The 13,181-nt window shown below is 39.1% G+C and overlaps 1 protein-coding gene across 2 annotated transcripts in view; it reads left to right on the top strand.

Annotated features, from left to right (window-relative positions):
• Window positions 1–13,181, top strand: part of LOC121513348 (thrombospondin type-1 domain-containing protein 7A) — a 365,219-nt gene that overhangs the window by 256,457 nt on the left and 95,581 nt on the right. For both annotated transcript variants that reach the window (XM_041793044.1, XM_041793043.1), the window contains 3 exons: window positions 2,158–2,163; window positions 2,660–2,793; window positions 12,796–12,949. In XM_041793044.1, coding sequence (XP_041648978.1) covers window positions 2,158–2,163; window positions 2,660–2,793; window positions 12,796–12,949 — 294 coding nt within the window. The remainder of the gene's footprint in view (window positions 1–2,157; window positions 2,164–2,659; window positions 2,794–12,795; window positions 12,950–13,181) is intronic.

Below are 13,181 nucleotides of genomic sequence, written 5' to 3'. Positions count from 1 at the left end.
GGTTGAGCACCACTGGTCTAGAGCAGGGGCTCCCTGACTTTCAGCCCATGACCCCAAAAGACCACCATCCCCAGAGGTGGTTATAGCATTCAATGCTTCCCCAGGCATCATGTACAAATTTACAATTTACTGATTTTTTTTTTTTTTCAATTAAATTTTTAAGTTTTTAGGAATCTTATTTATAACTCAAAAAGAATAAATGAAGTGCACAGAAAGCTCAATGATGGCAGCTCACTGTTGGACACAGAGAGGGGGGCAGGGGGCAGTTACCCCCCTCCGGTACTCTAATGTTTGAAAAATTGCCACAGACGTGCCCTGTTTGATGCCTCTAAAGGTTAATTAACATGCTAAATGCCCTCTTAAGTGTCTTTTTTAGTGGACAAAACTTTACAGAGTGCCCAATTTAGTGCTCAAAATTTAACTAAGTACCCCCAAGGGTTCCTTTTAAACCGAAAAAAGTGATAAATTGCTTTTCCAGTGGACAATAACTGATAAGATACCCTCCAGGATTTCATTTCATTAAGCAGGGTGACAAGACCTTAAAAGGCTCATGTCCAAAAGTGTAGCAAGTACTATTAAGTGCTGTAATTTCCTTGGAAAAATGTCAGTTTTCACTAACATCCTCTCTTGTGCACATTGTGCACAAAATGAATGATTAAATAGTTCATAGTTCATCATCTTTGTTTTAGTTCTAGAAGATAAAATCATTCTAAAAAAATGTTGAATCTTATAGAAGTCTTGTAACTATTCCATGTTAAATATTGGGCACATTTTTTTGCACAGGTGTCCCCCACTGTGTACATCAGGTGCCCTTTTTTAATCCTAAGTCTGCCACTGTGACAGCTAACATTAGTGTTCAACCAGTGTGGAGCTTACAGTACTATCAGGTAGCCCAGGTGTTCCTAAACTTAATGAGCTCCCATATCATATTCCCCTCTTGCATGGACCCCCATCTTGCATAAAATATAAATAACATGATAAAGTATTGTGATGATACAGAAAAAAAGTGCAGACGGATAAATGAACACAGAGCGCTGTCCTGTCCTGTCATTTTCAGCTAGTTTCGCCTTCATGCAGCTTTCATCTCATCCGTCTGCTCCTGCAGAGTTCAGCTCTTCCTGTGAAGCAGGTTGTGGGTTGCCAGGTCACATTGCAGAAAGGTTGAAACTGTCAGTGGTTTTGGATCGTCTGTATGTGAAGTGATTCAAACACAATCTGGCAACTTTTAGTATCACCAGACAAACATACAATACATATAAATCCATTCATATGAATCAGCCTATTTGTAGTGGGGCCATGATGATTAAGAGTGTTTCCTGGGAAAAATAAGAAATGTGAAATGGGTGGCTGGTTGCCTTAGAATACAGCAAAAAAATCCTGGAAAAATAGGCCTTCTGGCAGGAATGATTCAAGGCTTCCATAACCCTGAACAGCATAGCAGCTATTGATAATGAATGAATGGATGCTAGCCCTAAACCGTGCAGTTCAACATTACAACAGCTGCCCACCTTGAGCTTGATGTCAGAAGAAAATGGCTGCAGAGTATAAATGGTGAAGTTGTGTCTGAGCAGCAGAGTAATGTTCTTTCTACTCACCACTGGTTCTTGAATATGTATGACTTGCTACTACAGTATATTTAGACTTATCTGGAGTGTGTGATACACAGTGTGAAGAATCAAGCACTGGAGAGGGAGAAAGGAATCCATTATTAATGAATGATGAGCTTGAATCTGCAGAGTTTCCTTTACCTTCCCCTCATTATTGCTGCACTCATTTTTTGCTGAGCAGCAACAGTGCAAAAAGCAATGTGTGCTATAAATGGATCCCATCCACCATATTAATGCCCCAATGTGTGCCAGTTGATTCCTTAAGGTTTCCATGATTTGCAGAAATGAAATGCTTTCCAGGCCTGTGAATATCAGCAGATAGAGATTAGGGTGGTGGGGATCTACGCCTAGCAGCATGTGTGTGTGTGTGTGTGTGTGTGTATCAACTACATTCACCCAGGTATTTATGCCAGAGGCTTTTCTGATTATGTCCTGTGGGATGTTGCATTAATCATAGGTTGTGCACTATATGAACAGTTGGCATGTGCTCATTAATCCATCTGTCTCCTTTTAATCCACCTCAATGCTCGCTGGATGACTCCCGCTGCAGGCCCAGGTAAGAGTTGCTCTCTTCAGCCATTTGTAATGTAACCGCAGATGTTAAATGTCACTGATGTCAGTGGGTCAGTGACAGATAGATGTATACACTCACAATATCCTCACTGTAAATAAACAAACTGCTGTCAGATTGGAGTTTTATTTAGACAGACATTTCTCCCAGGCGGAGCTGCTCTGAGGGCAGAAATAATCTCGTTGGCAGAGTAAAACCTCAGAGAGCTGAGCCAAAACATCACTGCGCATTAGGCAAAACTTCACTGACAAAACTTGGCTGAGATGAAAAATTTATAAAAATAAGATTTAAGAGGCCGCTGTCTTCTGATTTCTTTCATGACAATGAAGATAATATCTTTATTTGGCCTAATCGTCTGCTGCTTCTCTCAGAGTAAGAACACTTAGGAGTAAAACTATCACAGCGCTGCCTCTGAACTGCTGCTACTTTAAATCACATCAGAAAACTGTTAAGCATTTAAATCAGGTTATTCTGTCCTCAGGTGTACGAGGTGGTGCCGTGTCAAAGTGACTGTAATCAGTATGTGTGGGTGGCCGAGCCATGGAGCGTGTGGAAAGTCAGCAATGTGGACTTGAAAGAGAACTGTGGTGAAGGAGTCCAGACCAGAAAAGTCAGGTAATTATTGAACTGCCTGTTCTACCAAATGTCTATTTTTATCAATTCAAAGATATATTACTGTCAAATATAGTGTATAAAAAAATTTATGATGAGGAAAGGGAAGGCAAATTCATAAGTACCAGTCATACATGGAGCAACACAAAGTGGTTTACAGAGTGACAAAGAGAACATTTATAACGATAGGATTAGCATTAAAGACTGCAGAGAGAAGACAAAATGACATATTGTAAAATACAAGATAAAATGAAATTAAGGAAATGATATTCAGCAGAAATAAAGAAACAAAAGAACAACTTACCACTTGCAAAGTTGATTAAAGTATCGGATCAATTTTTTTTTTAAAGGTTTATTTTTGGGCATTTTGTGCCTTTGTTTGATAGAGGAGAGGATAGTGGATAGAGTTGGAAACAGCTAGGGGAGTGGGGAGAGACATGCGGTGAAGGGCCTCAGGCCAGATTCGAGTCCGGGCCACCCGCGTACATGGGGCGCATGCGCCTTATCCATTCTGCCACCTGCACCCCCAGATCAATTTTTACAGGAATTGAGCAAAAGATAACAATAAGTGCTGTTAAAATGTTCTATTCATCTCAATTAATCACAAGGGTGAAAAAACAAAAAAATGCTGATTCATTGCACTCTGTTGCCATCACACAAAGGGCTAAAGTAGCTTTGCAACTTTAATTTAAACACATGCAAAAGTTCTCTATGTTTTCATTTTTTTTTTATATTTTGCGCATAAAATTCATATTCTACAGATTAACACCATCCTAGATCCATAAGTGGATGATTGGTCTTAGACTCTACTTATCCTGTTTCAAAAGATAGTAGAAAGTTTTGATGCCATCCAGAAGCATGTCCCTTCAGATTGTTTTGCTACTATTATCCTGTAATCTATCGATATTTTAATCTTTCTTAAATTATTGACACATATGCAATTGATTAACTACAAAGCCTATAATCAGTTAGATTAATTGATTAGAGACTGACTGCAGAGAAAAAAAATGTTAGAAAAAAAAATTGGAATTGACTCATGTAGAGAGCCTCACCCGCGTAGGACGACTGCGCTGTGCACCGAAGTGCCGCAGGTTTGGTCTGGACGAAGGTGAGCTACTTCGCCCACTGGAAGCGATTCTAGAGCGCTGCACCGCAGCTCACAGCCCTGATCAGCAGGAAGAGATTACGGGAGAACTGTGAGTTCACGCAGGAATAATATGTCAACAGCAGACTATTTTACCTTTGGGGCCAAATTTATCATCCTTTCTGGTCGAAGTCCCTGATACTATTGCTTACGCCATTGGGTGAGTAAATTAGGAAGTCAAAAGATTAATGTTTACTTAAAAGATCTGTGGTTTTATGTAAAATTCTTTGGCTAAATATCCCCAAAAGTTAACTTTTCTTCATCAATGGCGTCGTTGTAGCTCTGTGACCCACTGACCTCTCGGTGACCCTTTGCTCTCGCTGCAGGATGAGACGTAATGTTGATATAGTGATGATTTACAATCAGGAGTCCATGCATTGTGTTGTATTTTGAAAGAACCAGGTATTCTACACTTGTGACTTCCTCTTTTGGAGCTTATAGAAAATAGACCTGCGACGTATCTTGAATGAAGCAGAGCAAAGTGTCGGTCCAGTCCGCATCGCTACTGGTCAGGTGCGCCAGCTGTGGAAATGCTCTGATAGACTAGAGAGGGAGCAATGTGCTCTGTGGTATGATTCGCCAGCGTTTTCGTGGCGCATTCGCTGTATGTGGAAATTTGAGGTCAGGTCCTTTGGTAGTTTTTCCACAGGTGAGAAGTGTAGAATCTAAAAGCTGCCTCACTCTGCTAGGTTCAGTTCTTGGAACAGTAACTTAACCCTTACACACCAGTTGGACTGTTTCACATGTCCATTTGCATGAGAAATGTCTCACATCAATCTGGACAACCACCCACTGAAAGTGCATGGGAAGGGCAGAACCTTTAAAAAAATCCCAGAGAGGAATCAGACCAACATTCTGTCACTTGTTCATAATCGGCCGATCAGAGTGATGCAGCATATGACAGTAACTGCCACAATTGCTAACCATTAATAAAGCTGGTCAGGAGGAGCCAACACTTCCTTTTCAGTCAAGAAAGCTTTCAGTGCAATTCTTAGTTCTTCTTTTAATGAAGAAATGTTGTCCAGTTCCAATAAAGCTGCAGCTGTGGATGCATCAGAGCGTATGGCTCCATCAGCAGCCATTGTAAACCGACTACAGTACAGCTGAAACTAGCTCTGCAACTATCACAATATCATTCAGAAGCCAGAAGGAGTGCAAAAACAACTTCTCCACTAAGTAAAGCCTTCATTGCTGTTCTTTCATCTTCTTGTATGATGAAATGTGGTTGAGTTCATCTTTACAAATCAGATTTTAGTTTAGTTTCGTTTATTAGTTAATTTAACCGGGGCCATGCACCACACAACCTCTGAGCCAGAGTTAGCTGTAAAGCTAATTTACATCTGTAGTCTGTGGGCAGGAAGATGTAAAATTATACAATAGAAATTATAAAAACGAACATGCGGCAATTAAAATAACACAGGCTCATCAACAGTCCATCACTAAAAAGTACATATTTAAAGTAACATTTCATCCTCTTTAAGACTGGTGCATTCAAAGGTTTGAATCAGTTAATCGCTGTATTGGCAGCAGGCATTGCTACTGGCTTGCAGTAAACCCTACCTGTAGCTACTGCCTCGTTCTCCTCAAATGATCCTGATTGGTCAGTTCGTTCTCAGACGGGGCACAGTCATTTCAGAATGGAGCTTTGCATGATTGGATCTGCCTGATGACAGACATGGAATCTGGACAGTCCATTGGCTTTGCAAGGTTAAGTGAGTTAACATGTAAAATGTCCCAGAGGACCTGACAGTTCGGTATCCCTCATAAGGGACCAGATCAGACAGGTATTTTGGGCCAGGATCATTTATTATTTTAGATAATAACATTAGTATTTTAAAATCTGTAACTGTAGAGATTTGAGAACTGCTCTACTTTCTTGGTATTGGTTAGGACTCTGGCAGCTGCCAGATGAGGATTAGTCTGTTAAAAAAATTATATACAAACGCTTTAATGGGTCAAGTGCTGTAACACTGAATATATAAAAAATATAATTGAAAGAAACATTTCTGTTCTCACTGCCATTTACTTGTTTCAGTTGTTTCTAGGAAAAAAAATATTTATTTGTTGGTTCATTACAAGTGGGAACCAACAAAGAAGCTGATGTAGAAGTGCAAACAGCTGCAGTTCCTCATGTGTCCACTTGAGGCTTGATGCTATAGCACAGGAAGTCACATACACACCCAATGTAAAAAATACCCATGTTTACAGATGAAATACATATTTTTACAGCCCCATTCCAGAAACAGTTTTGGCTGGGATAGTTCTAGTTCTAGGTTTGGTGTGTATAAATTGTGTGGGGGTCATTTTATAAGTCATTTAGTTTTAGTATATGAGTTAACAGACTGGCTTCTAAAGCCCCTTTAGTAACAAAATGGCTGACATCACTCAGGCTTGTCTAATATTTCACAAAGTCTTTGATTCTTTATCATCTTTTGTAGTTTCTGAAGAATCTTTAGTTTTAGACTGATTGTTGGACTGAAAACACTTCTAAGACATCACTGTGGGAAACTTTAATGAGCATTTTCACCGCTTTCAGACAGTTTGTCGACTGAATTATTAAACAAGCAGCAGCTTTTCCCATCAATAAATACTGCGCAGAGTTTGACTGATTTAAAAAACTTTATTTCTCACTCCAGCACCGTGAAACTAAAAAGAAATAGAGGCATCACTTCTTTTTAAATAAACACATTCTGTACTTTAATACTCAGCATTATTTGTTCTGAATCATTCCTGAATTATAGTCATAGTTCTCGTTATCACTTTCGTGCACAAAGTGTCATCAGTCTTCATTTTAAATCATAACACATCGAATTTGTTTGTGAAAATGCAATCACAACAAGGCACCTTACCATTGGTAAACATGCATAAACAATCCATTGAATAACAGCGTGACAAGTGGTTCCCCCTACCGAAGACACCTTTTCAAGCTGACTGACAACAGCCTCCATGAACTGTCAAGCCTAACAGAACTGCACAGTTAGTGATAAAAATCAGCATGTCTGTATGAGTGCCATGAAATAAATCTACATACAGTACCAATGCAGCAGTGTGATAAACCTTCATTTTTTTTGTACTAGTTCCAGGGCATGCAGTTTGAATCCAAAATCATAAATAATGCATCAAAACTCAACACCCTTGTGGCCAATTACAAACAAAATAATCACAAAAATAAGCTTTAGTTGCACCCCAATGGTTTATTAATTACTTAAATAATTTCTAGCAAAAACATCAAAAGAATGCACTGCAATTTTAAAGGTTTCTAGTTTGACTGTAGATTACATGTTTGCTTGATCTGTCAAAAGAAGCAAATTAAAATCCTCAACTTATATCAATTTGTAAGGGTTCTATAGGTCCTCTTCATCTTATCTTTTTTCCTGACTTAAAACAAAAATGACACATGATAATTTGTATTTTTTGTCTCTCTCTTTTGTTAACCTTATGCTTGTTTTTAGAGAGGATTCCTCTGTGGCGGGGATAACCTGCCTCACACTGTTTAGCTGACAGTCAACAACCAACATGCTGCCAAATCCTCTCCGGTGGAGCATAAACTTTTGGATTTCTGCTCTGCATGTCACACAGACACTGTAATTACATTACATGAGACTCATAAGACTGTAATTAGATGGTTTATGAGTAATACTGAACCACATATCCTCCTCCTTTAAGAGCTGAGGATTAGAAAAAATACACTTTTAACACAACGTAACACAGGCGTTCACACAGTGTAGACCTCTGCCTGTGCTAATGATTCAGGTTCAGTGGTACCCATCCCTGCTGTCACTACCAATTCTCTTGGATAAATTACCAAAACTGAAGACCACTGATGAACTACACTGAGTAAACGGCTGTGCTGAGAAGTTACGGTATCATCATGTCAGATGTACATTTTGTAAAACCTCTAAATTAGAAATATTTTACATATTTATAGCTGGACAAAATTAAAATTAATTTTAAAAAATGGAAGAGTATGACAAAATATTTATTAAAAACCAAAAGACCGTCATTTCAAGTTATTTTACTGTATGTATGAGTAGCATCCAACAGAAGCCCTCAGCAGACATATTAAAAGTATTATTAAAAGTATTCAGCCCTTGGATGTTTTCCCCTTTTATTAATGTTACAAAACAATCATGGTCAATATAATTTGACTTTTCTGACAGAAACAAAAACAAAAACCTCTTTTATGTCAAAGTAAAAAAATATTATTACAACATAATGTCAATTAAAAAATAAATATATATGGTCAAGTAAGTGACTGCATAAATATTCACCACCTTTTTAAGTGACTGACCTAATTCAACAGAGGCCCAGCCTGGTGTGAAATTGGGATCACATGAGTGCAGTTAAGATGTCTCAAGTGATTGCAGTATAACGACACCTGTCTCTGAAAGGTCCAGCCACTAGTTAATCAGTATTCCTGGTTACCATTTCACCATAAGGACAAAAGAACACTCCAAGCAACTCAGAGAAAAGGTTTTTCAAAAGTGTGAATCAGGGGAGGGATTAAAAAAAATCAAGGCACTGAACATCCCCAGGAATTCAATTAAATCAATCATCAGGAAATGGAAGGAATATGGCACATGTGTAAATCTACCCAGATCAGGCCGTGCTCATAAACTGTATGACCGTTTTAGAAGGAGACTAGTGAGAGAGGCCGCCAAGACACCTATGACTACTCAGCAGCTGAGATGGGAGAGACTCTGCAGACACCTGTGGGCCAGGTTCTTCACCAGTCAAAGCTCTATGGGAGAGCGGCAAAGAGAGAGCCACTGCTGAAGAAAACTCATATTAGATCTGGACTCAGTTCACCAAAAGGCATGTGGGAGACTCCGTGGTCCAGTGGAAGAAAGTCCTTCGGTCGGATGAGACCAAAATGGTGTATTTAACCATATTTGGAGGACACCGAATGCTGCACATAACTACAAACACACCATCCCCACTGTGGTGGCAGCATCATGCTGTAGGAATACTTCTTGGCCACCGGCCCTGGAAGACTTGTAAAGGTAGAGGCTGAAATGAATTTCAGCAAATCCTGGAGAACAATCTTATCCAGTCTGCAAGATAACTACAGCTCGGGAAAATATTTATTTTCCAGCAACACAATGAGCCAAAGCATACAGCGAAAGCTACGCAGAAATGGTTTAAAGACAACAAGGTGAATGTTCTGGAGTCGCAGATTAAAAGCCTGTACATCAACCCAGTAGAGAATTTGAAGCTGGACTTGAAAAGGGCTGGACGCACAATTCCTGTGCATCCTGACAGAGCTTGAGCAGTTTTGTAAAGATAAATGAAGTAAAATTGCACTGTCCAGTTGTGCAGGTTTGATTAAGAGCAATCCACACAGACTAAGTGATATGATTGCAGCTGAAGGTAACTACTAAATACTGACTTGAAGAAGGTGATTTTTTTATGCAGTCACTTATTTTACATGAAATATTTTTATTCAGTTGACCTTACATTGGATAAATCTACTTTCCCTGACATTGAATTAGGTTTTTGGTCATAAAAGCCAAGTTATATTGACCATGACTGATTTATAAAATCAATTAAAGGGCAAAAAATCTAAGAGGTTCAATACTTTTTATAGACACTGTATAGTACTGCACATCCATACTTTCTATTTTACTCTGTTTTCCTGTGATAAGGACTAAATTTTGTTGTTTTATTGACTTATCTATCTCATGATAACAAAACTGGTTTCCCAGTGGTGCTGATGCAACGTCTATTGTGTTTTTCAAGACCTCAAGAAATGAACACATTATCACAGAAATCAGTGCTGTTACCTTGAAGAAACCCAACAATAACTAGGCTAAGATCTTAAGAAAACAACTGCAAATCAGTAGTTTTCATGGTTTTATGGAGAACAGTATTGGTGCATGTCCATTTAGGGCTTCTGTAGCATTCAGATCTGGTCCAGAGGTTTTTTTGTTATCTCTGCCTCTGCCTAGCAAGTTTAATAAAACTTAAATGTAGTTTGTTCAGTAATCCTTCTGAAAAACAAACAAACTCATGAGGCTTTCAAACAAGACTGGAGGTAATAAGACTCTGGTTCATCATGAAGAAAAGATCTCAGCATACACGCCTCCGGTAATGATCATTTCTAACACCTTTCATGATTATTAGTGGTTCGGTGTTCAGATGGCTAATATGCAATTCCAGTAAGTACAAATTCAAATGATATCAGCTAACTCTGCTCCTCGGGGCAGGCAGTTGAAATACTGGCACTCAGACTGTCTCTTTATCTCATATGCTAGACGATAAAAAGCTGTAATGGGGAGGAAAATTTCTAAAACTGTTGCTGCAGCAGTTCATGAAAGTCAGGGTTCTCTATTCCCTATCCCCTCTCTCCATTTGCATACTATATAGGTTTATTAGTTTTATTCTAGATTCATTTAAAGGTACAAGATGGAGGATTTTTGCTCTGATATAGAAACATCGTTATTCAAAAATGGACTAAACCTATATATATTGTTTTGCTTGAGTGCCCACATAACTTTCAATATTCCAAGCCATTTTCAAAGCCATAGAAATGCTCAGCTTTTATAGATGTGTGGCATGTCATTCTCCTGTTATAATACTGTATAAACTTTACTGAATGTACACATTGAGACTGTCCCGGCACTCTTATTCAGAGTGCAAGGACAGCAACATTTGCAGTTTCTTTCCAAATATTTATAGCTTATACTTACTTTGTAGCTCTTCCCTGCCCACTTTGATACCTCTGCAAGTGCTAACAGTTTCTTATGAAGCATGTGTTACATTATTTTAAAGGTAAACAAGTGTTCTTAAAAGCCATGCCCTCTGGACTGTCATCAGTTAATTCAACATTAGTTTCACTGTCATACCAGGGCTACTGTGTATATTGGCACTGTTGGCTAATGCTAAGAGTAAACATTAGCTAGCCTCAGTATGACTAGTGTAGCATTGTGCTGTCTAACCAAAAGTGTCATTCATTGGAACAAGGGATTTTTATACTGTACTGTGTAGAACATTAAGGCATTTTGGGCCAAAAATTGAGGCTGAAGTAAGACGAGTACACAGCCTGATGGCACCTTTGGGTCGGCAGGAGGATTGACAAAACCCTCGTTGTGCTCTGGATGTCCTTATTTATTACTAGGGGTTTGAGAAATTAGTAAATTGAAAAAACAAAAAAAGAACAAAAAAAAAAAAAACACCTCTTCTTAAGGGCAGAGTGGGGGGTTTGGGGGGGGGGGGGGGGGTGAGTGTCAATTAATGCCTAGAACTTAAGCACTGTAAGCTAAAGGCCCATTTATACTCCCTTTACATACGAAAATGTATACCTCCTTTTCAAACGATGTTACAGTTACTGCTCACATACTTCCATGCGTCCTTTACATTGGCATGGATGTTAACCATTACATCCACCAGGGGGGCAGCCCGAGTCAAAAGTTTATGACAACAAAAAACTCAAGAACAAACATGGCGACTGTGGAGGAGGAAACACTGTTTCCGGTGGTACTGCTCCGTTTGGCCCGTATCCCTAAGCTTTATGGAAATGTGCAGAAATACGGAAGAAATGAATGTGGATCATGCATAGAGGGCTCCGTCTGTATCCGGATCCCTATTTCACGTTGAACATAAATGGACCTTAGTTCTTATTAGGGGTGGGAGGTAGATACAACAGGGAATCCATCCTAAGGATGGATGCCTTTAAGGTCACAACATAGAGAAGCTTGTATGAGACACAGCAACAGTAAGACAGCTTCCAGAAGCAGTTCCCACTTCATTATGTGGTGGTCTTTTACGTCAAGGGTTCCCAAACATTTCAGAAAGTAATGATGCTGGAGACTGGGGACCCCACAGTTCCTGAAAGTGGTTGAAGCATACCTGAACACAGCCGTGCAAATACAAGTATAGTTATCTGCAGACTTACATTTTAAGGATTTTATAAATGATACTTTGATTTTGGCATAAATCTCCCCAAATTATAATTTTTTATTCTAACCTGTGTATTTTACCTAGTTTTATAGACATTTGTGCATAAAATGTGTTCAATTTGATATCATATAAAATTATTCTTTATTTCTGACTGACAACTCATGACTCCTCTAAATGTTTCGCGACCCCCTGAGGGGTCTTGACCCCCAATTTGTGAACCACTGTTTTACCTAACATACAGTATGTCCATGGCAATGATAAAAAAGTCATGTATGTAATAGTGTTTTTATCATGACAACCATACTAACAAGACATGTCCTGTTACAATTACAAAATTGAAAATTTCTCTAGCTTTGAAAATTGTTGAAAATAGTCAAGGTAATCTATTAATTCAACTAAAATATAATAAAACATTCTGTAAGAGTTGTCATTTTTTAATTTATGTAGACATTTCAGTGAAAAATTCAACAAGTTGTATCTTTAATATGTCTTTAATGGGGGGTTGTTAAAGATACATTTATTTTTTTAATTGTTCTTTTCAGTTACACTTATATGGCTGGGAGGACAGCTTTTGGTCTCCTTTACATGTGCAGATACATAAAAAACAAACAAAAAAAAAACCTTTAAATCTCAGATTTCCTTGGTTAATAACAAATTGAAGTCTAAATAATTATTCAGCTTTCTTTCAGGGTTTTCCAGTTCTATGCATGTTTAAACTGTCCCTCTCAAGAGTCAGCGCTTTTTTAACAGAGCTGTACATCCGATGTTTTGTTTTTAAATTGACCTCCCTATCCTCCTGCAGATGTTTCCCTCTGTTCAAGAAGCACAGTCTGCAGCTCCTTCATGTACCTGCCATCTCCTTGTCCAGTCAAAACATGACGTCTGACTCTTTTGTTCTCTGGAGCTGCAGCGTTGCTAAAATAAGGTCAAATTCTATTTTTTTTCTTCCCCCTCTCCCTCAGGTGCATGCTGAACACGATAGATGGGCCGTCAGAGCCCGTGGAGGACTACCTCTGTGACCCAGAGGAGATGCCGCTGGGGGCCAGGGAGAGCCGGCTGCCTTGCCCCGAAGACTGCGTCCTAAATGACTGGGGCCCCTGGAGCCGCTGCAGCCTGGTGAGAGCTGGACCCAGATCAGAGAGCAGCGCAGCTCAGCTGTCCTGCACCAAGCAGATATGAGAACGTCAGATTTCTGTGAAGCCTGCTGAGATTTATCTTGATATCTTTTTTCCTGTCAGAAATATTTCTCCATGGCTTAAGGAAAAGCTACACGGTATTATTGTGAGCAGAGTGTGAATCTTTGTCAACAGGTTATTTCTCGTCTTCCACAGAGGAATAAAAAGAGATG

Source organism: Cheilinus undulatus, linkage group 8 (genome assembly GCF_018320785.1).
Source record: "Cheilinus undulatus linkage group 8, ASM1832078v1, whole genome shotgun sequence".
Lineage (NCBI taxonomy): Eukaryota > Metazoa > Chordata > Actinopteri > Labriformes > Labridae > Cheilinus > Cheilinus undulatus.
Note: the sequence above shows the minus strand (reverse complement) of the source record. Positions and strands in the feature narration are given on the sequence as shown.